General features: G+C 46.0%; 2 protein-coding genes across 10 annotated transcripts in view; both read right to left on the bottom strand.

Moving 5' to 3' along the window:
- Positions 1–18509, bottom strand: part of ZNF17 (zinc finger protein 17) — a 24855-nt gene extending 6346 nt beyond the window's left edge. The window contains exons 1-2 of the mRNA XM_063701692.1: positions 18406–18509; positions 4187–4712 (exon numbers count right to left, since the gene is read on the bottom strand). Coding sequence (XP_063557762.1) covers positions 4187–4201 — 15 coding nt within the window. The 5' untranslated portion in view covers positions 4202–4712; positions 18406–18509. The remainder of the gene's footprint in view (positions 1–4186; positions 4713–18405) is intronic.
- ZNF548 (zinc finger protein 548) lies at positions 12602–25831 on the bottom strand. 9 transcript variants are annotated; one of them, XM_055370769.2, is made up of 5 exons: positions 25563–25831; positions 21363–21398; positions 19973–20129; positions 18406–18532; positions 12602–17151 (listed from the first exon to the last, which is right to left on the bottom strand). In XM_055370769.2, exons 1-5 carry the CDS (start codon positions 25640–25642, stop codon positions 15692–15694), a joined length of 1860 nt encoding a protein of 619 aa, XP_055226744.1. In that variant the 5' UTR covers positions 25643–25831; the 3' UTR covers positions 12602–15691. The 9 variants fall into 9 exon arrangements, with proteins under 9 accessions (XP_055226744.1, XP_063557764.1, XP_063557763.1 ...); XM_063701694.1 differs by having other exon boundaries at positions 19948–20121; positions 25449–25707; XM_063701693.1 differs by having other exon boundaries at positions 19973–20121; positions 25449–25707.

Below are 25831 nucleotides of genomic sequence, written 5' to 3'. Positions count from 1 at the left end.
CCTCTTCCTTCCCCTTCCTTCTCCCTAATAGCATTGCCTCCAGAATCTAAAGATGTCTATTCCTAAATCTGACCCACAGATTTACCATGGTGTACACGCTGGCTATCATGTAGTAGATGTCTCCATCCTGAACACCTCCAATGAACTCCATTCCTGTGTGTTCAACTGCCAGTCTGGCACCTCTACTCGAGTCTCTGGAACATTTTTGACTTAGCCCAAACCTGGTTCTTCATATGCTCTGTTAAACTCCCCCTACTACCAAATTTACCACATCTTAGTTGCTGGAACATCCAACCTTCTCAACAAGGCCAAAACAATGGGGCCATTCCTGACTCCCTCTTGCATCCTACCTCCCGAGCTTCCTTGCTCTGTACATCAAAAAATGTGAGCAGCTCTAGATCAAAACCTACAGAAGCCACCCACCCCTCCCACCTCCACAGCCGCCACTCGTGTCCAGCCACCACCAACCTCCACTGGACTGTGGCAGGAATTATCACCCAGGTATCTTTGGTTCTTCCCTAACTCTCACTCTGTCCTCCATTCTGCAGGCAGAGGAAGCCTCTTAGAATCTAGGTCAAATCTGGCTGGGTGCAGTGGCTCAGGCCTGTAATTCCAGCACTTTGGGAGGCTGAGGCGGGCAGATCATGAGGTCAGGAGATCGAGACCATCCTAACACGGTGAAACCCTGGCTCTACTAAAAAATACAAAAAAAAGTTAGCCAGGCATGATGGCAGGTGCCTGTAATCCCAGCTACTTGGGAGGCTGAGGCAGGAGAATGGCGTGAACCCAGGAGGCGAAGCTTGCAGTGAGCCGAGTTCACGCCACTGCACTCTAGCCTGGGCGACAGAGTGAGACTCCGTCTCAAAAAAAAAAAAAAAAAAAGAATCTAGGTCAAATCACCTCTTTTTTCTTTCTCAAACCTTCCCTAGCTACTACCCCCCTCAGATTAAAGACCTAGAACCACCAGGCACGGTGGCTCCCACCTGTAATCCCAGCACTTTGGGAGGCTGAGGCAGGCAGATCGCTTGAGGCCAGGAGTTCGAGACCAGCCTGGCCAACATGGTGAAATCCTGTCTCTACTAAAAATACAAAAATTAGCTGGGTGTGTTGGTTCATGCCTGTAATCCCAGCTACTTGGAAGGCTGAGGCAGGAGAACTGCTTGAACCTGGGAGACAGAGGTCGCAATGATCCGAGATCACATCAATGCACTCCTGTCTGGGCGACAGAGTGAGCCTCTGTCTGGAAAAAAAAACAAACAAGGCCAGGTGTGGTGGCTCAAGCCTGTAACCCCAGCACTTTGGGAGGGCCGAGGCAGGCAGATCACGAGGTCAAGAGATTGAGAACATCCTGGCCAACATGGTGAAACCCCATCTCTACTAAAAAAATACAAAAATTAGCCAGGCATGGTGGCGGGTGCCTATAATCCCAGCTATTCGGGAGGCTGGGGCAGGAGAATCGCTTGAACCAGGAAGGCGGAGGTTGTAGTGAGCTGAGATCGCGCCACTGCACTCCAGCCTGGAGACAGAGAGAGATTCTGTCTCAAAAACAAAACAAAAAAAACCAAAAACCTAGACAACCTCAGGCTGCCATTCCATGCCTGATCCCTGCATGCCCCGACCTCCTGCCCTGCTGCTGTGCTCCTTATCCTTGCCAGCTAGAACATTAAGCTACAGTTCTCTAAGTATCCCATCTAAGTCTCACCACCAAGCATTTGAACATTCTAGATCCTGTGTTTGAGATGCCCTGCCAAATCTCAAACCATCAGTTGTGAGAACTAGAACCACTCTATATAACCAGGCACTGAGTTTGGAACCCAGGTCTGGTGGAACTACAGGCTCTCCTTGGACCCAAGGGAGAGAGAAGAAAAGGTGAACAGTCTCAGGATAACACCATTCCCTATATCAGCATGCTGAAACCATCTGGGATGGGTGAAAGCTGGAAACACTCTCCACTCACCTGTCCAGCATCCATAAGCATTGCTGCCACTGCTATGAACCCTGTGAGAAGAGGCAGGCCATGAGGATTAAGACAGCATTGCAGCATCCTACAGGCTGACTGTACAACCACCTCTGGCCCTGCAACTAGAGCAAAGTTATCTAAGGCTACACAGTAAGTCCTCAGGGTTCAGTGTCTTGATGAGGACTGAACTTCCTTAAGTCTCGGTGCCCTTATGTGTAAAATAGAGATTAAAAGGATTGCCAACTAATAGGGCTTATATGGGCATCAAACATAAGTAGTACACACTATGTATCAGCAATTTCTTTCTACTGGATTAAATATTTTTTACATGTTTTCAGTACAAATGACATGGAAGGGTTTTGAAATTTTGGGTGTGTATTTTTCCCACTTCTTACAGTGTTAAGGAAATGTGATACATAAAACTTTCCATTGCAAGCAAATAGAAAAATTAATATTCAGCCGGGAACGGTGGCTCAAGCCTCTAATCCCAGCACTTTGGGAGGCCGAGGTGGGCGGATCACGAGGTGCAGAGATCAAGACCATCCTGGCCAACCATGATGAAACCCTGTCTCTATCAAAAATACAAAAATTAGATGGGCATGGTGGCGCATGTCTGTAATCCCAGCTACTCGGGAGGCTGAGGTAGGAGAATCGCTTGAACCCGGGAGGCAGAGGTTGCAGTGAGCCGAGACCGCGCCACTAAACTCCAGCCTGGCGACAGAGCGAGACTCCGTCTCAAAAAAAAAAAGAAAAAAGAAAAATTAATTCAACAATTATTAAGTGAATAAATTTAACTATGGGTTACATTCATTTCTAACTGCCGACCTATGTGTACATATTTAGAAGGATACTAGTTCATTAGTGGTTAAATAAATGTCTTATACATTCGGCCGGGGGCGGTGGCTCATGCCTGTAATCCCAGCACTTTGGGAGGCTGAGGCGGGCAGATCATGAGGTCAGGAGATAGAGACCATACTAGCTAACACGGTGAAACCCCGTCTCTACTAAAAATACAAGCAATTAGCTGGGCGTGGTGGCGGGCACTTGTAGTCCCAGCTACTCGGGAAGCTGAGGCAGGAGAATTGCTTGAACCCGGGAGGCGGAGCTTGCAGTGAGCCGAGATCGCGCCACTGCACTCCAACCTGGGCGATGGAGCGAGACTCTGTCTCAAAAAAAAAAAAAAATGTTTTACACATTCATAAATAAATAAGTTGCAGGGAGGGGATAAGCAAGCAGGTCAATTACTGGTCCCATCAGCAACCAGGCCTGCCTGCTACAAATTCAGTTGCTGGAAGCTTGCTGGAGGCCCTTGACTAGATGTGAGAAAGCCCTACCCCTCTCTGGACCCAATGTCCCCACTAGTCTGGATGACCTTCCTATTGTTCCACAGAGTGGGCCTGGGGGGCTGCTGGGTCTGCAGGTGCAGAAATCAAAACCACCTCACACCTCAGTCTCCAGCCTAGGCCAGTTCCTTAACCCATTCAGAACTCCGTTTTTGCAGATATGAGCCAGAATCCCTCCTATGACAGGTCTGCGCCTTTCTAAAGGTAGCGTCAGGCTTATGGACCCACCCATGATCTGCCCTCCAAAACTCAGCCCTCCAAAATGCAACTCATAATCCTCTCTGAAACCTGCTCCCTAAACTGACTTCTCCAACTCCATTCTTTCAGATTTTCAGGCCAAAACAAAATCCATGGAATAGACCCTTCACTACCCTCACTGCTACATTTGATGCAGCAGGAAATCCTGTCGACTCTATCTCCGAGATCCATCCAGAATCTCATCACACTTCCCCTCTACTGCAACCCCTCTGGCCCATTCCTACCATAACTCAAGGGGTCTCCTCAGCGGTCCCTTTGTCCTGGTTTAACATCCTGTTTTTCCCAACTTTAAACGTCTACCTCTGGGCATAACCCTTCCTGCACAGCCTTCTACGGCTTTCAGCGGCTCCGCTGCCCTCCCAGGCGAGACTCCGCCTCACCCTCAGCTCCGTGGAGACAAAGACGCTCGGGCTCCCCAGTGCCGCCCGCTCTGCAGCGCCTCTAAGCCTCGCACGTGCAGGTCCCTGACAGGAGCTCCCCCGCCTCACAGCACCTCGGACACCGGTACCCCACACAAGAACGCCCCTCTCTTTGGGACACAGGGGCCTGACCTGCAGGGCCCCTCCTCGGGGCTTCGGCACTCGGAGGAGGGGTCGGGCGGGGCGCCCTGGGACGCGGCACCCACCTCAGTCAGGTTCATCGGCGCAGCATCCGCCAGCACAGCCAGGGAAGAGCGGGGCGGGAGTGGCAGTGACCTGGACGCTGACAGAGGCACCAACGCCTGCAACCGATTCAGCCGAGCCTCACTCTAGCCTCTGTACAACGGGGAAACCTTTTCTCGCGTTTTTCCGCTTTTTCACCTCAGTCTCGACTCAGCCTGAAGGTGAACAGATCCCAACGCAGCCATATTGACAACCCCATGGGTCGTTGCAGGAAGTCCCGCCCACACGCATTGCGAACCCACGTAGACGCAGCTCTGCTAGGCCTTCATTGGCTACACTGGCTGCTTGTGTCCGCCGCTGTGTCTTTTGGGTAATGTAGTTCCCAGGCAGCTCCCTGCCCCGCTTCTGAACTTAAGTAACTCGCGTTCAGGATGAAAGCCAGGAGGATCCTCCTGAGGCGTTGAGAAATGCAGTTGCGGGGCTCCAAGGACGTGGAGGGGCTTCACTGGCTTTTAAACGGCAAGCATCCAGATTTTCCCGGAAGGCAGTCTAGAACAAGTCAGAGAAATGTTTCAGAGACCTGTCCTTTCAGATTCTGTAAAGCACAGCAAGTTCCCAAAGGACGAACATCCGAAGGAACATGGCCAACCATAAAGAACTGGTCTTCCACGCATAGCGGTCAGCTCTTTTGTGCTTGCCAAAAACACACAGAACGAAGCTCTGGAGACTGTTTTATGATCTTCAGTGTGCTCTGCTGGGCACATTGAAAAGACCCAGACATGGCATGATGGGGAGTTTGAGGAGTAATATCTTTCCTTTCTGAATAATCAGTTATTGTCTTTCAGCCTACCCAGCAACACTTTATTCACATGATACTTATTACTTTATATCTGAGATATTTTCCACTTATTTTAAGAGACTGAAACCTAGCTGAAAAGGAAAAGCGACTTATCTACCATTATCTGCCAGAATAGTGTGGCCTTCCACCAGTCAAAGCCCTTGTGCAAAGAAAGCATCTTACTCCTGAGATAAAGGTTTGGGAATGCATGATCTCATCTCATTAGTGGAAAGTGATTTATCATTTCGCCTGAAATTGTATCAACAGTGGCTGCACAGGGAGTTGAAATTGTCTCTGAATAACTCTTGTGAAATGGCTATTACTGAAACTATTAATGATGATTATGTAGATATCCAAAGAAAGTGGCAAAAATAGTTATAGAGAAACATATTTGTGATAGGAGCAAAAAAGCTAAGGTTGTCCTGGAACCTTGGACACACTCAAGTTTGGTGTCCAAAATCTGATTCTTTTTCAAACTTGAAAACATTGTGCATTAACAGCTTGAAGGGAGAGGTAAAGACTATATATTAAAAGAGTTACCAGAAAAGTAAAACTGAATAGGGAAACTGTGCTGTCATATTTATTACTCTAACATATTTGATGAACACTCATTAGATGCCAGGTACAATACTAAGTGCATGGGACACATTAGGAATAGGGTTGTTAGCTGTCTGTGGTCCTCTAAGACATGTAAGACGTATTTAATGAATTAGTCCTCAGTCCTGTATTGACCTTGTCAGGTCACTTTAAATGTCCTGTATTCAGCTTTTTACAATAAATTACAAAACCTCAGAAGTTAGAGCTATTTTTCTACCACTATAATTGTAAATTAAATCACTTAGCAGCTATGTTAGCTGAAAATCATACCCCCACAAATAAAGATATGGACATAGTCTTGTGATCTCTCCTGCAGAATTGGTGAGGGAAAAATAAAATGGAGCACTGAGATATTCAGTAAAGGAGAACACTGTTTTTTGGCCAAAGTCTTGAAATTTGGTTTATCAAACTACAAAAAGAAGGAAAGAAGGAGAGAGAAAGAAGGAAAGGAAAGGAAAAGAAAAAACCACCCAACTGAAGGTCTGGAAGAGTTAAAGCTGTTCAGTAGTGCCAGCTACATGGAAGCTAAGACGGGAGGATTACTTGAGTTCATAAGTTCAAAACCAGTTTGGGCAATATAGTGAGATCCCCATCTCTGAAAAAATTGAAAATTAAAAAACATGTTAATCATTTACCAACAATACATCCCTACCATCCTACAATTCTATTTCTAGATATTTACCAAGAGAAACTAAACAAACTTTTTTTTTCTTTTTTTGAGATAGAGTCTCTGTCGCCCAGGCTGGAGTGCAATGGCGCGATCTCGGCTCACTGCAACCTCTGCCTCCCAGGTTCAGGCGATTCTCCTGCCTCAGTCTCCTGAGTAGCTGGGATTACAGGCATGGCCACCACGCCTGGCTGATTTTTGTACTTTTAGTAAAGACGGGGTTTCACCATGTTGGCCAGGCTGGTCTTGAACTCCTGGCCTCAGGTGATCCACCTGCCTCAGCCTCCCAAAGTGCTGGGATTACAGGCATGAGCCACCTTGCCTGGCCCAAACATCCATCTAATACTTGGTGACAGGCCACATATCTTTGTGTATACATATATATATATATATGGAGAGAGGGAGAGAGAGAGAGAGAGTCTCGCTCTGTTGCCCAGGCTGGAGTGCAGTCACACGATCTCAGCTCACTGCAACCTCTGCCTCCTGGGTTCAAGCAATTCTCCTGCCTCAGCCTCCCGAGTAGCTGGGACTACAGGTGTGCACCACCACACCTGGCTAATTTTTGTATTTTTAGTAGAGACAGGGTTTCACCACGTTGGCCAGGCTGGTCTTGAACTCCTGACCTCATGATCCACCCGGCTTTGCCTCCCAAAGTGCTGGGATTACAGGCGTGAGCCACCATGCCCAGCCCTTTTAACATATTTTATTAGGTGTTTCGCTACCTTTTGAAATTCCACTTTCATGTAATGAGCGGCTGTATGGTGACAATGGCCCAGGAGGCTCTGGACAGTGAGTGGGCATTCCCTCCTTATGTCCCCACAAGGACCTCATCTTGTTCAATGTTCCGATGTGTTTCCACTCATTCCTGTTCCTCACACTTCATCACCCCACCACTTGTAGACAACAATTCTAAAGGTCTGTTGTGTGTTTTTGTATTTACATGTGTTTTAGAAAGAGGAGCACTGTTACTTTTTATGTAGTTTAATTGTACTGTACTATAGACTTCTTTCTCCCTTTGTTGGTACTCAAAATGTGTGTTTAATATGTATATATACTCCTGTGTCAAAGTCTACTTAAATGCTAGTAACTGCCCTGTTGTACTTTAGTGTGGACATTCAGTCTTCTACTTCACTCATAGATGTCTTTGGTCCTCCTCTTACACTTAATGCTACAACATATTGTCTCCATGTCCCTGCTGCCTTGAACAGTATCGTGAGAAAACTTCTCTCACATAAGAATTTATGGACTTGACTGAGAGATATACCAGAAACAGGCTTTCTGTGTCACATGATATTCTAGAAAATCATTTTTTTACAGTACCTGTGCAGATTGCTTTATGAAACTGCTACAGTCTTTGACTCTTCCATGAAATATACATGATTGCAGCTACATCACCCCATATTTCTTTCCATAGTATAGTAATTTATAGAACTTAAAGTAACATGCAATAATATCTAATTTGCATTTCTCTGACACCAACGAGTTTGAATATCCATTCATATTCTTGATAACCATCTGATTTTTCTCTCTTGTTTATTGTATGCTTGTGCTTTAGTTCATTTCTAAGATCTCTGACTTTATTCCTTTAAGAAGAATCTGAAACTTTGGCTGGGCACAGTGGCTCATGCCTGTAATCCCAGTACTTTGAAAGGTGGAGGTGGGAGGATCATTTGAGTCTAGGAGTTCGAGACCAGCCTGGGCAGTATAGTGAGATCCCCGTCTCTACCAAAAAGTTAAAAATTAGCCAAGCATGGTAGTGCGCACTTGTAGTCCCAGCTACTGGGGAGGCTGAAGTGGGAGGATTGCTTGAACCTGAGAGGTGGAGGCTACTGTGAGTGAAGATCACGCCACTGCACTCCATCCTAGGTGAAAGAGACCCTGTCTCAAGAAAAAAGCAAAAAAATCTAAAACTCGCATGCCTAAAACTGTAAAACTGGGCACATTTAGATATTTTAAATGTCTTCTCTGAGTCCCTGAACTCACTCAATTTTGACTCATAATCTTCATGAAATAGAAAGCTTGAAATATAGATGTAATTATATTAATTTGTTTTTTCATGTAACATTTTGTGCACTCTGGGATCAAAGAGAGACTTATCAGAGGGTAAATTCTGAGATCATTTTGTAGGTCTCACTCCAAAATTGTTTCCTTTCCATTTTCTATTTCTTACTCCCTGTTGACCTTTGTTAATTTTAATTTTTTCTGACATGAGTAGCTTAGTTGGAGGATAATATGAGATGGTGCTTATGAATGCTCCTAACTCCGGGCATGTCACATCATAGGTATTAAATATAAAGTTTTTCCCTCTGTTCTTTCTGTATTATTGTATCTTCATTTCTTTTTCTTCTCTCTCCTTTTCTTTAAACTCCTAGTTTTGCTTGTTTTTTCCCCCATACTCTACCTTTAATCAGTAGGAGACAAAAATTCTAAACATCCCATTCTCAATTGCAAAATAAACTTTTAAAATCCCCCAGAGATTGCACAATCTAGTCCACCAAGTGAAACACCTGAGCACTCCTCCTAGGGCGCTGAGGTTAGGCCTAAATACCCTACTGCGCCCACTTCAGCCATCTCCTGCCTACAAGCGCCATCTGCTGGTCTAGTGGCTGGCCCACAGAGCCCACTGCAACCACCGCTAATGAGCACAGCAAGTGCGACCCAGAAGAGTTTTGCACCACTGCCACCACCATCACGGATGCCACACCAGGAGCCCAGGGGCTCCAGAGTGCACTCACATGCTTGGTACACTGCTATCACAACCAGCATCTAAGAAAGCCAACCAGAGGCCCAAGAATCGGCCTGCCTGGAACTGCCAACACAGGTACCAACATTCAGCACCACAAAGTACAAGGATAAACACATAGCTCCCCACCAGTACTGCTGAAGCCTGAAGATAAGCTCATCTGGCATTCTGTTCCCAGCACAACTTTACCAAAACCTCCACTAATAACTAACAGTGTGCACCCTAACACACTTGAGAAAACCACTTGAACTGTTTAAAGCCAAGGAAATCATAAAAAAAAACTTTACTGCTGCATGCACTCAGAAGTAAAGCTAAAGTGCCCTACTCAACCAAAATCATCGATACATCTTCAAAATCCCCACAAACAACAGTAAATTCAAAAATAGAGAGATAAACTATTTTTTAAATTTGTTTAAGATGGAGTGGCCGGGCACAGTGGTTCATGCCTGTAATCCCAGCACTTTGGGAGGCCGAGGCGGGCGGATCATGAGGTCAGGAGATCGAGACCATCCTGGTTAACACAGTGAAACCCCGTCTCTACTAAAAATACAAAAACTTAGCTGGGCGTCGTGGCAGACACCTGTAGTCCCAGCTACTCGGGAGGCTGAGGCAGGAGAATGGTGTGAACCTGGGAGGCAGAGCTTGCAGTGAGCTGAGATCACACCACTGCACTCCAGCCTGGCTGACAGTGCAAGACTCCGTGTCAAAAAAAAAAAAAAAAAAAAAGATGGAGTTTCACTCTTGTTGCCCAGGCTGTAGTGCAATGGTGCAATCTCGGCTCACCACAATCTCCAACTCCTGGGCTCAAGTGATTCTCCTGCCTCAGCCTCCCGAGTAGCTGGGATTACAGGTGCCTGCCACCACACCCAGCTAATTTTTGTATTTTTAGTAGAGACGGGGTTTCACTGTGATAGCCAGGATGGTCTCGATCTCCTGACATTGTGATCCGCCTGCCTCGGCCTCCCAAAGTGCTGGGATTACAGGCATGAGCCACCGCGCCTGGCCCAAGACTGAGTAGTTTTTAAAGTAAAAAGGTTTAATTAACTCTGTTAGTTAAACACAACCTATACACAACCCTCTTGTTTCACAGTGGAAGAACCCTGTCAGTTGCAGAGGACAGATTTATTAATTCACCAGGCATGACATGACACACTTCAACAGAATAAAAAAGCACTCATATAGCTTGAAACAAGGAAGATGTTCCGACACACAGGTGATGGGGCAGCACGGGCTATGTAGGCTTTTTATCTTTAGGGAAGGCTCAAGGCCCATCACTATGTAGATGATGCAACTATGGTTTGAAATTTATAGTCCAGGGAGGCTACAGGAATTCATAAAATCATTGATTTAGTTGCTCTGACATTGACCTTGGCTACAGGAGGTACTCAGCTCCTTAGGTCTTTGGAATTCCTATAATACCCCACCCCACACAGCCATAGCTACCGGGACATTTGTGAGTGCTCCTTTAGAGGGGACTCATCCACTCTACTGCAGTCTCTCCCATGTCCTATTAATCCAACCACTATTTATTATAGAATATGGCTTCTGGCCAGGTGCAGTGGCTTACGCCTGTAATCCTGGCACTTTGGGAGGCTGAGGTGGGCGGATCACGAGATCAGGAGTTTGAGACTAGCCTGGCCAATATAATATGGTGAAACCCCATCTCTAATAAAAATACAAAAATTAGCCGGGTGTGGTGGCGTGCACCTATAGTCCCAGCTACTCGGAAGGCTGAGGCAGGAGAATTGTTTGAACCCAGGAAGCGAGGTTGCAGTGAGCTGAGATCATCCCACTGCACTCCAGCCTGGGCAACAGAGCGAGACTACGTCTCAAGAAAAAAAAAAAAAGAACATGGCTTCCATCTGGCCCTAAAGGTCAACAGCCAGGAACATATACCTAGATAGTGTTTTACTTCAGGACCCATAGCTTCCAGCAGGTCACAAGAAACAGCTATCCCTCATCAATGCAGGGGAAATATGGGAAATATGGGTAGGGATACCCAATGCATACTGTTGCCCAATGCATACTGTTGCCCAATGCCTTAAACATCAAGGCAACTGTTTTCTCCTCAAATTGTACTCTTCTGAATACAAATAATCTTTGTACTCGGGGCTTGAAATTTTGTGCAGAAGTCCTTCAGACTTTCCCAGGAGGCTTCTCATGGCAATGCAAATTGGTCCAAATCTGCATACGAGCTGATCTTTTGCTTCCTACTACTCCCTCTGGAGCTCACAAAGTAAAGGTCCCACAAAAAACCATTCATGCTTTTATTCTAGCAGAGACCAATTCTGTTCAAAACTCACTGCATACGGTGACTAGATTTCCAAGAGTTAAGGTAGCTTAAACAACGTGACCTTTATTATCACAAAACCAACCAGGATATGTGTGTGCATTAGGGGTGAGAAGGAGTTCACAGTGTGGGTGACTGGCAGGTTGGAAAATTCCATCCCAAGTGTCATGATGACACAAGATACTTTCAGTGCCACTTCACCAGCCAGAAACCTCCATGGCTGAAGCACTTCTGCCCAGACATCACTTGGCCTGCTGGACTCACTCCACTAACTCAGTCCGACAGGCTGTGCTTGGCTCATGCTACCAGCCGGATCCTGTGCCCACCATGGCTCTGTGCTTGGCCTACAGCTGGTCCAGGCGTGCTGCGACCGGCTTCTGCCTCGGAAGCTGGTATCTGGCCAAGGGGGACATGGCAGCACCCAAAAACTCAGAGACGCCAGCAACCACAGAGCCCCAAGGGGTGTTACAGCTTTTGCTCAGGGAATCCCAAGGTCTGAGCCCCAAGGAAGCATTACAGCTCATTTGTGTTACAGCTTGTCCGTTCCCACCATCCACACAGTTCAGTGAATGGGGGTGTGTCACAGCTTGTTTGGTCCTGCCACCCTGCTCCAGCCCATGGCTCATGGGCTGGCCTGGCCCTGCTGCCACTGCTTCCTGTCACATGGGGTGGCTACCTGGGGCTGGTGGAAGGCAGGAGGGCTACAGTGTTACAGCTCCTTTCATACCCGCCATTTGGCAGTTTCCGAGTTCTTGTCCCATGACCAAGAAGAATGATGTTATGTGGACACCAGAGAGTGAGCAAGGCAGGGAACTTTATTGAGTGGCAGAAAAGCTCTCAACAAGAGGGGACCTGAAAGTGGGTAGCCCAATGTGTAGCTGGGCCCAGGGTTTTTATGGGCTCAGAATGGGGACTGCATACTGATTGGTCCATGGGTGGGCCTGGAAAAAGCACCATTTGATTGGCTAAAAGGCATTGAGGAAGTTCTCACTCCAGTCATGGACTCTACTTGGAACTGGCAGCTCAATTTTCAGGCTTTAAACTGTCATTGGCTTGAAGTTTGGGTTTCACCAGGGACCCGTCCTTAGTCGGCCTAGCAATTTATCTGCCTCCTACCACTATCAATGAGATAACCAATACTTTCCCCTGGAGAAAGGAAATTTCTGCAATCTGCCTGCCAAAGCCAGTCCATGTCTTCTGTCCAAGGCTGATGTCTATGCCCTAATCAATCATAGGAGGGGGGGTGAGGACTCCAAAGTGTTCAAGTGACTAGTGAATTCTTCAGATAGAGAACACAGCATGCTGCCATAACTGCATTTTAATGTGACTAAAATGCTACACACCATGGCTCTTTGCCAGTTGGTAGAAAAGAGATGACATTTTTAAATAGGCACTGGCAGGGACATAACTCTGGGAAAGGCCCCAGTCAAGTTGAAAACTGCAACACAGTTCACAAAATCTTCCCATATATCTGGCAGTACAGACAATATCCCTAGTGTGGATGTTTAGATGCAGGAGGCTCAACTGCTGGCTCTCTCCCTAAAAAGCTAATCTCCAAAGCATTGCTCTACCAAGTTATCATGTTAACAAGGAAAGATGACATTGCCTTCACTTCTACTTTTCTCTAGGGTGAACATGCTGGCACGAAATGAGGTTATGCTAATGGCTAAAGATTTTCCAACATTCACTAGATTCATAATACTTTTCTGGGTTCTTCTGATAGCAAGAAACAACCCAATGTCACTTGGATACACAAAATCAGAACTATTTATTACCTATAGCTAAGAATGAGAGAACTTGGGTAGGGTCCCACAGAGGGTTGCATCTGAGACAGAGTAACAGCAACCTGAGGCTGCAGGGGACAACTTAGGTAAGGCAAGGGGATTGCATTAGCTACGTTTTCCATGTTCCCCATGGATTGGCTAATTTGAATAATTTGGGCTGGAATACAGCAGTCTGGAGTGTGAAAGCCCACTAGCCTTGTCCTCAACACTGAGTCTCACACACACACCTAAAATGTGTGGTACTGACATAAAGACAGACATATGACCAATAAAATAGAGAATCCACATATAAACCATGGCATATATGGACAAATGATTTTGACAAGTGTGCCAAGACTACTCAACAGAGGAAAGATGCTCTTTTCAAAAAATGGTGCTTGGAAAACTGGATAGCCACATAAAGTGGACTTTTGCCTTAAACCATATGCAAAAATGAACCCCAAGTAGATTAAAGATCTAAATGTTGCCAGGCACAGAGCATTACAACTCCTGCCTGTAATCTCAGCAATTTGGGAGGCCGAGGCAGGGGGATCACTTAAGGCCAGAAGTTTAAGACCAGCCTGGCCAACATGGCAAAACCCCATCTCTACTAAAAATACAAAAATTAGCCAGGTGTGGTGGTGTACACTTGTAATCCAAGCTACTTGGGAGGCTGAGGTGGGGTGATGGCTCGAACCCAGGAGGCGGAGGTTGTAGTGAGCTGAGATTCCACTACTGCACTCCAGGCTGGGTGACAGAGCAAGACTCTGTCTCCAAAAGAAAAAAAAAAAAGACCTAAATGTAAGACCTACAAATATAAAATTCTTAGAATAAAGCATAGGGAAAATGCTCGGCATTGGATTTGATACTAATTTTTTTTATATATAACATCAAAAGCCCAGGTAACAGAAGTAAAAATAGATAAAATGCACTACAGTCATCCCTTGGTGTCTGTGGGGGACTGATTCCAGGACCCCTTGTGGATACCAAAATCATCTGATGCTCAAGAGGTCCCTCACATAAAAAGGCATAGTGTTTGCATATAACCTACACACATCTTCCTATATAGATTATCACTAGGTTATTTATATCTTCTAATACAATGTAAATGCTATGTAAATATTTATTATACTATATGGTTTAGGGAATAATGACAAGAAAAAATGTCTGTTCATGTTTAGTACAGATGCAACTACCCTTTTTGTTTTCCAAATATTTTTGATTAATGATCACTGCAATCCATGGATGCTCCAAATACTTTTGATCCATGGTTGCTTCGATCCATGAATACAGAACCCACAGACAGAAAGAGTCAACAGTACATCAAAATTTAAAATTTCATCAAAGGACACAATCAACAGAGCGAAAAAGCAACCTATGGACTGGGAGGTAATATGTAAAAAGCATATATTTGGTAAGGAGTTAATATCCAGAATGTATAAAGAACTACAACTCAACAACAAAAAGCAAATAGTCCCATTAAAAATGGAAAAAAAGACTTGAATATTTTTCCAGATACACAAATGCCTAACAAGCACATGAAAAGATCCTCAACATCATTAATCATTCACAAAATAAAAATGAAAGACACTATAGATTCCACCTCACATCCAACAGGATAGCTGCTATCAAAAACAAAAGGCACTACAAAAAACCCCAAAAACAGAAATAGAAAATGAACAATGTTGGTGAGGTTGTATATAGATTGCAATCCTTGTGCACTGCTGGTGGGAATGTAAAATGGCACAGGTACTATGGAAAAATTTTCCCAAAAATATTAAAAATAGAAATCCTGGCCAGGCGCAGTGGCTCACGCCCGTAATCCCAGCACTTTGAGAGGCCAAGGCAGGCAGATCACAAGGTCAGGAGATCAGGACCATCGTGGCTAACACGGTGAAACCCCGTCTCTACTAAAAATACAAAAAAATTAGCCAGGCGTGGTGGCAAGCACCTGTAGTCCCAGCTACTCGGGAGGGTGAGGCAGGAGAATGGCATGAACCTGGGAGGCGGAGCTTGCAGTGAGCCAAGATCACAGCACTGCACTCCAGCCTGGGTGACAGAGCAAGACTCTATCTCAAAAAAAAAAAAAAATAGAAATCCTATATGATCCAGCACCACCATTTCTGAGTATATACCCTATAAGAATTGAAAGTAGAATCTTGAATAGACACTTGTGCACTCATCTTCATAGCAGCATTATTTCAATAGGCAAAAGGTGGAAGTAGCCCAAGTATCCACTAACAGATGAATGGATAAATAAATGTGGTATATAAATACCATAGAATATTATTTCACCTAAAAAGGAAGGATATTCTGACACATTATACAACATGCGTGAACCGTGAAGACCTTATCCTAAGTGAAATAAGCCAGTCTCAAAAGATAAATACTGTAGAATCCACTTATATGAGGTACAAATAGATATCAAATTCACAGATATCTATTGGTACCTCATATAAGTACCATAGAGTATAGAAATATAGTTGAGACATTTCTGCGGAAGTAGGGAAGGGGAATGAGTTGTTGTTAATGGGTACAGCATTTTACTTTTTGGTAAGAGGAAAAATGTTCTGGAGATTAGTTGCATAAAAATGTGTAATTTATATAACATTACTACCCAATTACAATAGTCAATGGTAAACTTTCTCCATTGTGAAATCTCTGATGTTTAATGAGGTTGGAGTTTTAGCTAAAGAATTCCCCACATTCATGGAGCACACAAGCCTCTCTTCACTGTGGATTTTCTGGTGATGAACCAGGTGAGACTTTCTAATAAAGGCCTTCTGGCATTCGCTGCACTCATAAGGTCTTTCTCCACTGTGGATTTTCTGGTGCTCAACAAGTATATGCTTGTGGCTAAAGGCTTTCCCACACTCTCTGCACTCGTAAGGCCTTTCTCCAGTGTGATTTCTCCAATGTTTAATGAGGTTGGAGTTGTAACGAAAGAATTTCCCGCATTCGCTGCACTCATAAGGCCTTTCTCCCGTGTGGACTCTCTGGTGTCTAATGAGCCTGCAGTGGTACCTAAATGATTTCCCACATTCACTGCATTTATAAGGCCTTTCTCCAGTGTGATTTCTCCAATGTTTAACGAGGCTGGAGTTGTACCTAAACAATTCCCCACATACACTGCACTCATAAGGCCTTTCTCCAGTGTGAATTCTCTGATGTCTAATGAGTGTGGAGATATACCTAAAAAATTTCCCACAATCATTGCACTTATAAGGTCTTTCTCCGGTGTGAACTCTCTGATGTTTAATGAGTGTGGAGCTGTCCATAAAGAATTTCCCACATTCCCTGCACTCATACGGCCTTTCTCCGGTGTGAACTCTCTGATGTCTAACAAATGTGGAGCTGTACCGAAAGAATTTCCCACATGTGTTGCACTCATAAGGCCTTTCTCCAGTGTGAACTCGCTTATGTCTCATGAGTCGGTAGTTGTACATAAAGGATTTTCCACATTCTCTGCACTCATAAGTCCTTTCACTAGTGTGAACTGTCTGATGTTTCATGAAATTGGCACTGTACTTAAAGAATTTCCCACATTTGTTACATTCATAAGACCTTTCTCCTGTGTGGATTTTCTGGTGCTCAACAAATGAATAGCTGCAGGTGAAGGTTTTCCCACATTCACTACATTTGTAATCATTTTGTCCAGTCTGAAAGGCTTCTCTGTCCTCTGTGTCCCTGTATGGCTTCCACTCGCTTTGAGGGCCCTGGTGCTGGAGAAGGCATGAGGTGGCTGGTAAGTCCTTCCAGCCCTCCATGCATGTGAAGATCTCCTCTGCCATGTGAACTCTGTGGTTCTTCCCAAATGAAGGTATCCAATCATCCCCTCTGGAAAGATTTTCTCCAATTTGCTGCTTTGGGTGCTTAAAAAGCTCTGCCTCACAAATATATATGTCTTGCTCAGGATGAATTCCATTGTGCTCAACCAGGCACAGAATGTCTTTCAAGGGTGGGCCACATGTCTCACTAAGGTGGACCTTCTGGCTGGACAGACAGGGCTTTGAAGTTGTAACCTCTGACACTCCTACAGAAAAACCTTGCTGTGAAGGTGCCTCCTCATCCTCAGCTCCATGCCAAGAACCTGTCAGAACAGAAATGCTGGAGAAGTGCATGTTGACTCTAGTGGGAGGAAGCAGCTCCATCACAAATGTGTGTCAGGCACACACACAAATAAGGCCATGGGATTGGGGACATCATGGACATTAAGGCCAGTGAGAGGAGGGTCCACTATGCAGGGCTGGGCCTGGCGAGGCCCCATAATGGGAGAGCCCTGATGATGGTAAGCATACAAGGGAGGGGTATGGTACAGAGAGAGAAGGCAGGGTCTCCAACTCACTCCTCTGAAAACAGTCATCAACAGGCCATGGTTGCTGGAGACTGGCAAGCAGTGTGTAGAAGGTTCTCTCCAAACCCAGAGAGATCAGACTGTGACAGAGGAGCTTGTGTTCAGGGATACATGCAGACCTCACACCATGTTAAATACAGGCCACGCGTTGGCAGGCATTCAAAGGGAGCAGTGGAAAAGAATGGGTGAAGGGTGGTGGCCCCAGAAGTACAGACTGTGGGGCACTGGAGGTGCAGGGGCCAGGAATCATACTAGAAATGATAATGGGGAAGAAAAGGTAGAAATCTGTGGCCAGTGGCCCTGGCAACAAACAATGGTGAACACAGGACAGGTTCCCAGGGTGATTTGACCCCAGCTGTGACATCAACCCTTTTCCCAACTCCCAGGCACCAGGGCCATGTCCCTGAGCCTCTAATGCCATTGTTGAAGTAATATCCACCCTCTCAGGTGCCTGGGGCCCTCTCTAGGGGAAAGAAAGAGAAAAAGAGTAAAGAGCACATGCCCAGAGAGATCAAACCCATGGCATCCCACTTTCTATAATCGTAAGAACTTCACAGAAGAGTCCTGCGTCCTGCACAGTCAACTCCGCAGTCCCCAAAATTAGTGACCAGGGCAGTGCCTGAAATTCCAAGCACAGGAAGGCACCAAGAAATATCAGTGAGAGAAAGGGGACAACAGAACACAGGTCTCATGTGTTTGGACAGAGTAACCTGACCAGGGACAGACAAGGCTGGTGGGGTCTCTATGCCAAATTCAACATTTCTGGCTCCTGAGCCCTTTCTTGTAAGCCTCAGAGCAGCAGGGATGGGGATGCTAGGAAAAAGGGGGTATAAAACACATGGCCCAGCCCTGCCTCCCACAGCATATACGCCAAGAAACAGGGAAAAGAAGCAGCACCCACGGTCTCACTGTGGGAAACGCAGAGCTGCCTTTGGGTAAAAAGGGGTAACACAGCCTAACCCAGGACACTAGGCAAGTGTGAGGGCTTACCTAGTGAGGACAAAAGGGCCAAATTCTCCAGCATCACATCACGGTACAGCAATCTCTGAGCCTCATCAAGGTGCCCCCACTCCTCCTGGGAGAAATATATGGCCACGTCCTCAAAGACCACACGGCCCTGCCAAATTGGGAAAGATGAATACATAAGCAGCTTCTTTTCAAGCTGCATTTACTTAAGTTCTCTATTTTCTACTTATATTTACCACCCATTAAACACAGGGCCAAAGTAACAGCCAAATGTGTTTCCATCTCCCCTACCACCCTGGGCCCATATTCTCAAACCAAGCCAATATTTCCCGTGCTCTAAATCAACCCAGGGCCAGGTACTGCAAAACTAGGGACAGTCCCAATAGCCCAGGTGTCCTGGAATTATTTAAACTAGCCAAATTATCCTGACGCCCAGCCCTGCCTTGCTTTCCCTTGGAAACCCCAATAGCGTCTGTGGACTAAACTAAACTTTCCCCTCACTCCAATTTTCCTCCTGATCAAATCTGGTGCCTCACCATGTGGCCCTGTGTTATGTGGTATGTACCCTCCTTGGGGAAATGCAAGGAATAAATATCTTCTTTCAGTCATTGGCCTGTCCCCAGCATCAATCACTCACATCCATAAATTAAAACCCAATAGGTAAAATGACTGCTACATTTCTCTCTCCAGGATCTCATTGCTGTCCTCTACACCTCCATTCCTTGCTCAATCTCTTCCACGCCCTCCCAATGTGGAAGAGAAACCACATCCAGGTGGCATGAGTGACTTTTCTCTCCCCATTTCCATTGGCTACTGTGTCCAGCACACAGAGGAAACAGGCGAAGGACAAGGTAGAAAAGCACCCTGTAGGATGTGGGCCTCCCATGGGGGGATCCATCCTCTCCTGCCAGCCAGTTTCCACGGAATCACCCAGATCTTGCCTCCCAAGACAACCAAACTCAGACTCATCCTCCTCCCTTGAGCTACCAGGGTCAGGGCCTGGGGCCCTCCATTCACACTCCTCCTGCCTGCACATCACTCTTTGGACAGCACTCCAATCCCATCTCTCACACCTCCACTCCAGTCAATTCCACAGACACCTCCCAGCCCACACCACAGGCATTTCCTTCACCTCCTAACAGGCCACTCTGCACACGGAAACAAGGTGGTGCACGGCAAATATGCTCAGCATCCAATTCATTCCCAGTCCTGCCCCAGAACACCAAAGTCCCCTGGCACCGGGAGCAGCCCTAAGCCCTGGGTTGAAGGTTCCCTACACGGCCCTGTTTCTCACTTCACTGTCAGCTGCCCAAACCATGCGAGGACTTCACATACTCTCAGCTGTGTCCTGCCTCATGGTACACTCTGTCCCATAAACAGTCAGGAAAATTGCTCTCCACCAAAACCTCATTCCAAGCCCAGCTGCACTGACCTCCATATTTCCACTCCTGATATGGTTTGGCTCTGTGTCCCCACCCAAATCTCATGTCAAATTGTAATCCCCACGTGTCAGGGGAGGGACCTGGTGGGATGTGACTGGATCATGAGGGCACATTTTCCCCTTGCCTTTCTCATAATAGTAAGTTCTCACGAGATCTGGTTGTTTAAAAGTGTGTGGCTCTTCCTCCTTCATTCTCTCCCTCTCTCCTGCTCCATCATGGGAAGATGTGCCTCGCTTCCCCTTCACCTTCCGCCGGCATTGTGTTTCCTGAGGCCTCCCAGTTATGCTTCCTGTTAAGCCTGAAGAACTGTGAGTTGGTTAAACCTCTTTTCTTCATAAATTACCCAGTCTCAGGTAGTTCTTTACAGCAGTATGGAAACGGATTAATACAACTCCCATCCTCACCTCCTCCCAACTGATACTTAGCAAGTCTCCAATCTCACCCTATTATCCCCCCTCAGCAACCCCATCATGTCCACTCTCCTTAAGAAGTCTTTCTCACTCCTATACCCCATTATCTCACATACACTCATCCCCACAAACACTCCATTCCCTCATTTGTCTAGTGACTCCTCCACCACCACACAGGCACCCAGTAAGAGACCCAGTTCTCATGCCCCATGCCAATTCTCTGTCTTCGAACAGCACTGCCACCATAACCTAGAGATGCTGTCACCTAAACTGAATCCATGGCTTCATCCTGGTCCATACAACAGCCACCGTAGTGTGGACGTCTCCAACCTGAACTCCTGCACCAGGAGTCTCTGAGACATCTGTTGCTTGAACAAACACTCACTCCTCACACTCATTCTGAAAATTCCTAATACTGCTGACTTCTCCCATCTTAGCTGATGGAGCATCTATGCTTCCAAACAAAAACCATGGGGCCACTCCTGATTCCCCTTCTATCCCACCTCCCCAGCTGCCTCACTCTCTATATCAATAAAATGTGGGCAGCTCTAGTTAAAACTGAAGCTATGACCATTCTTGACAAGCCACCACCAACATCCACCTAGACTGCTGCAGGAACATCCTCTCAGATCTCCCTGCCATTACCCTCACCTCCACAGTCTGTCCTCCACTCAGAAGCCAAAGAAAGTCTCTCAAACTAGGGTCCTATCACTACCTCTTTTGCTTCAAATCTTCCCCGTCTCCCACTTCCCTTAGATTACAGACCCAGGACCTAGGCTGTCATTCCAGGCCTGATGTTTGTGTGTCTCTAGCCACCTCCCATTCTGCTCCGTATTCCTACCAGATGTAACAGACATTCGCAGTTCCCTAAAAACCCAGCTCAGTCTCTCCTCTAAACATTGAAACATTCTGAATCCTGTGCCCAAGAGGCCCAAACATATCTTATCAGATCAATTCTCAAAAACGGGGACCAGTCTATGTAACCCAGCAGCCAACTTGTAATACTGAAACTGGTGAAACCACTCACTCTTCAGACATAAGAGAAAGACAGGAAAAGAGGTTTTGTCACCTGCCAAAACCATCTGGGAGATAACCAGGGTGGGTGAATAGTAGGAAACACTCTACTCACCTGTGTAGGGTCCATTTCTGCCATTGCCAGGGGACTCTGAGGGAAGAGAAAGGCCATGAGAAATTGACAGCCATGGAAGGATCCTTCAGGCTGAGATGGACCACCACCTCGTCTGCCCTGCCTGGGAGCAAACTGATCTCAATTCATTGAATAAAGTTCCTCAGGCCTCAGTGCTGCAGCTCTGTGACCATGGAAAAGAACCGAACCCACCTGAGCTTCAGTGTCTCCATCTGTAAATAGATTGCAAGAATAGCTGCCCCCTCACAGGGCTCATATTAGTATCAAACATCAGTAGCATGTACTATATATATCAGCGGCTATGGTCCAAGATTAATGGGTTTGTACATGAGTTCAATGCAAATGAAAGAGTGGGGTTTTGAAATTTTCATGTATGTTTTTAGCTTAAGATTTTAGAGGATGTGACATTAACTTTTTCCAAGGAAAGCAAACGAGATAAATTAACATCAAACCAATTATGAACCCTACCCCACCCTACCCCACCCTACCCCACCCTACCCCACCCTACCCTACCCTACCCTACCCTACCCTACCCTGTTCTATTGTGAGACAGAGTTTTGCTCTTCTTGCCCAGGCTGGAGTGCAATGGCATGATCTTGGCTCACTGCAACCTCCGCCTCCCGTGTTCAAGCAATTCGCCTGCCTCAGCCTCCCGAGAAGCTGGGATTACAGGCATGCGCCACCATGCCCGGCTAATTTTGTATTTTTAGTAGAGACAGGGTTTCTCCATGTTGGTCAGGCTGGTCTCGAACTCCCGACCACAGGTGATCCACCCACCTCGGCCTCCCAAAGTGCTGGGATTACAGGTGTGAGCCAACACACCCAGCTCACTTTTAGAAATTTAACATAATGACTTCACTATTAACTGCCTATCTGTTTGCACACACTTAGAAAGATACTGTCTAATTGGGGTTTAAATCAATAAGTGTTTCATACACTATTAAGTTAATGAGTTATAGAGAAGGGAAGAGTAGGCAGGTCAGGTACTGGTCCTTTCTGCAACCAGGTCTACCTGCTACATAATCTTCTAAAGTGAGCTTGCCAGGAGACCTTGGCTGGAGCAGTAGATCATCCCCTCTTGCCCTGACATGTAGAGAAGGGGAAAAAGCAGTGCTCTGATCTGGAACCCAGCTACTCCATCAGCCTCAATAACATTTCCTTGTTCAACAGAGAGTGGTCCTGAGGGTCAACCAAGCCTGCAGGTGCAGGATCAAAACCACCTCACACTTCAGCCTCCATCCCAGGCTATGTGCTTACCCAGTCCAGGCCTCCCTTTTTACAGATGCAATCCAGAATCCCTGTTATGCCAGGTCTGCACCTTTCTGGACAGAGTATGATGTCTGTGGAGCCACCAATGGTCTGGCCCCCAAGTCTCAGCCCCCTGCTCTCTCAACACAGAGCCCACCTGAAATGACAACCTCAAGATTTCCCTCAAATTAAGTCCATCTGACTTCAAATTATACTACAAGTTGGTATAACCAAAACAGCATGGTAATGGATAGAAATAGACACATAAGGTGTATAGCTCAGTGGTAAAGCATTTGACTGCAGAAATAGACACATAGATCAATGGAACAGAACAAAGTTCCCAGAAATAAAGCCACATATCTACAGCCAACTGATCTTTGAGAAAGGCAACAAATATGCACACTACGGAAAGGACACACTTTTCAATAAAATGTGCTGGGAAAACTGGATTGCCATGTGAAGAAGAATGAATCTGGACCAATTTCTCTTGCCATATACAAAAATCAACTCAAGATGAATTAAAGATTTAAATGAAAGACCTGAACTAAAAATACTAAAGGAAAACTCAGGGAAACCCCTTCTGGACATTGGTCTAGGCAAAAAAATTCATGAATAAGACTTCAAAAGCATAAACAACATAAACAAAAGTAGACAGATAGGACCTAATTAAACTAAACAGCTTCTGTATAGCAAAAGGACTAATCAACCAAGTAAATGTACAACCTGAAAAATGGGATGAAATATTTGCAAACTATGCATCTGATGGGGTACTAATATCCAGAATTTACAAAGAACTCAACAACAAACAAACAAAACATAACAAAACAACAACAACAAAAAAATCTCATTAACAGTAAGCACAGGGCTGGGCACAGTGGCTCACGCCTGTAATCCCAGCACTTTGGGAGGCCGAGGCAGGTGGATCATCTGAGGTCAGGAGTTCAAGACCAGCCTGGCCAACATGGTGAAACCCCGTCTCTAATAAAAATACAAAAAATTAGCTGGGCGTGGTGGTGGGCACCTGTAATCCCAGCTACTTGGGAGGCTGAGACAGCAGAATTGCTTGAACTAACCTAGGAGGTGGAGGTTGCAGTGAGCCGAGATCGCGCCACTGCACTCCAGCCTGGGCGACAGAGCAAGACTCCATCTAAGCACAGGGCAGACATTTTTCAAAAAGAAGACATATAAATGGCAAGCAGGCATATAAAAAATGCTCAACATCATTAATCATCAGACAAATTCAAATTAAAACCACAGTATCTCCTTACACCAGTCAGAATGGCTATCATTTAAATGTCAAAAAACAACCGATGTTGCCCAGGATATGGAGAAGAGAAAAAGCTTACACACTGTTGGTGAGAATGTAAATAAGTACAACCTCAATGGAAAACAGTATGAAGATTTTTCAAATAACTGAAAATAGAACTACCATTAAATCCACCAATCCCACTACTGGGCATCTACCCAAAGGAAAATAAATCACTACATAAAAAAAAACATGTATTTTTATCACAGCACTATTCACAATAGCAAAGATAGGGAATTAACCTAACTGTCCATCAATGTATGACTGGGTAAAGAAAATGTGGCATATATATACACAAGGTAATACCACTAGGCCACAAAAAAAAAAAAAAGCATTAAACTATGTCTTTTACAGCAATGTGGATGGAACTGGAGGCCATTATTAAATGAAACAACTCAGAAACAGGAAGTCAAATACCAAATGTTCTCACTTACAAGTGGAAACTGAATAATGTGTACACATGGACAAAGAGTGTGGAATGACAAACATTGGAGACTCCAAACAGGTAGAAGGATGAGACGAAGATGAGTGATGAAAAATTACTTAATGGATACAATGTACATTATTCAGGCGATGGATACATTAAAAGCCCAGACTTCACCACTATGCAAATATATCCATATAACAAAACTGCACTTGACTCCTTAAATTTATGCAAACAAACAAACAAAAAAAACCCGAGACCGACCTACTCAATCTGATCCTCAGACCATTCTCTGGCCCAGTCCAAGCCCTCCATCTGTCTGGTATCGCCAACCCAATCCCCTTCCTCAGACTCCACACCTTTATGTCCACCTGTCTGTGTGACATATCCATCTTGACACATTTGAGAATCACCATGTCCAAAATCCAACCTGTGATCTTCTCCCGGAAATCTGCTCTTTATGCTGACTTCCCCAACTCCATTCTTTCAAACGTTCAAACAGAAAACAAAAAACAAAACAAACACTTGAAACGGTTCTTCACCGCCTTTGTTCAGACATAACTGAAGCACCAGGAAAACCTCCGGGCCCTATCTTTCAGGCCTATGAAGAATCTCATCACATCTCCCTCTACCGTCACTGGTCCAGCCCCAACCATAATTCTCCTGGGTCTACTGCAGTGGCCTCAGGGCCTTTTCGCGTCTCCCTGTGTCCATTCCTAACCTGGTTTTCCTAACTTGGAACTTCGAACTCTGGACCTGCCCCCTCCAACTGTCCCTCCCTTGACAACCTTCCATGGTTACTGGCTGCTCAGGTTGCCATTCCAAGCGAGAATTCACAAAACCCTCTCTTTCCCGCAGAAACAACACACACCCCTGACGCCCCAACACAGCCCACTCGGCAGCGCCTCCATGCCCTGAACCTGAGGTCCCTAACGGGAGCTCTGAGGCTGCATCAAATCGGCTGATACGGGGACCCCACACAGGAACGCCCCTCTCTTCGGGACAAGGGGCCTGACCTGCAGGGCCCCTTCAGGGGGCTTCAGCACTGGGAGGACCGGTCGGGCGGGGGAGCCTGGGACGGGACACCCACCTCAGTCAGGTTCATCAGCAAGGCCTCCGCCAGCCCAGCCAGGGAAGAGCGGGGCGGGGGCGACAAAGGCAAGACAAGGACGCCACTGTCCCCAGCGCTTGTCAGTTGACTCACTCTCGCCTCTCCGTGGTGGGATCCAAGCCGCTTCTCGCGCTTTTCCGTTCCGTCACTTCGGTGACGTCAGACAGAGCCATAGGCCGAAGTTTGTGAAACACCAGCCAGAACCAAAACGACCACCACCAGGAGGACTGCGGAAGTCCCGCCCTCCGACGGTGCGCCCGCACGCACGCAAATGTCCCCTTCTAAGCCTTTATTGGGTAAGTCGTGCCGCCGAGAGCTGCAGTGTCTTCTGGGTTATGAAGTTTCGACACCACTTCCGGACT

Source organism: Gorilla gorilla, chromosome 20 (assembly GCF_029281585.2).
Source record: "Gorilla gorilla gorilla isolate KB3781 chromosome 20, NHGRI_mGorGor1-v2.1_pri, whole genome shotgun sequence".
Lineage (NCBI taxonomy): Eukaryota > Metazoa > Chordata > Mammalia > Primates > Hominidae > Gorilla > Gorilla gorilla.
The sequence above is the reverse complement of the archived record's forward strand: the minus strand, read 5'-3'. Positions and strand labels throughout refer to the sequence as shown.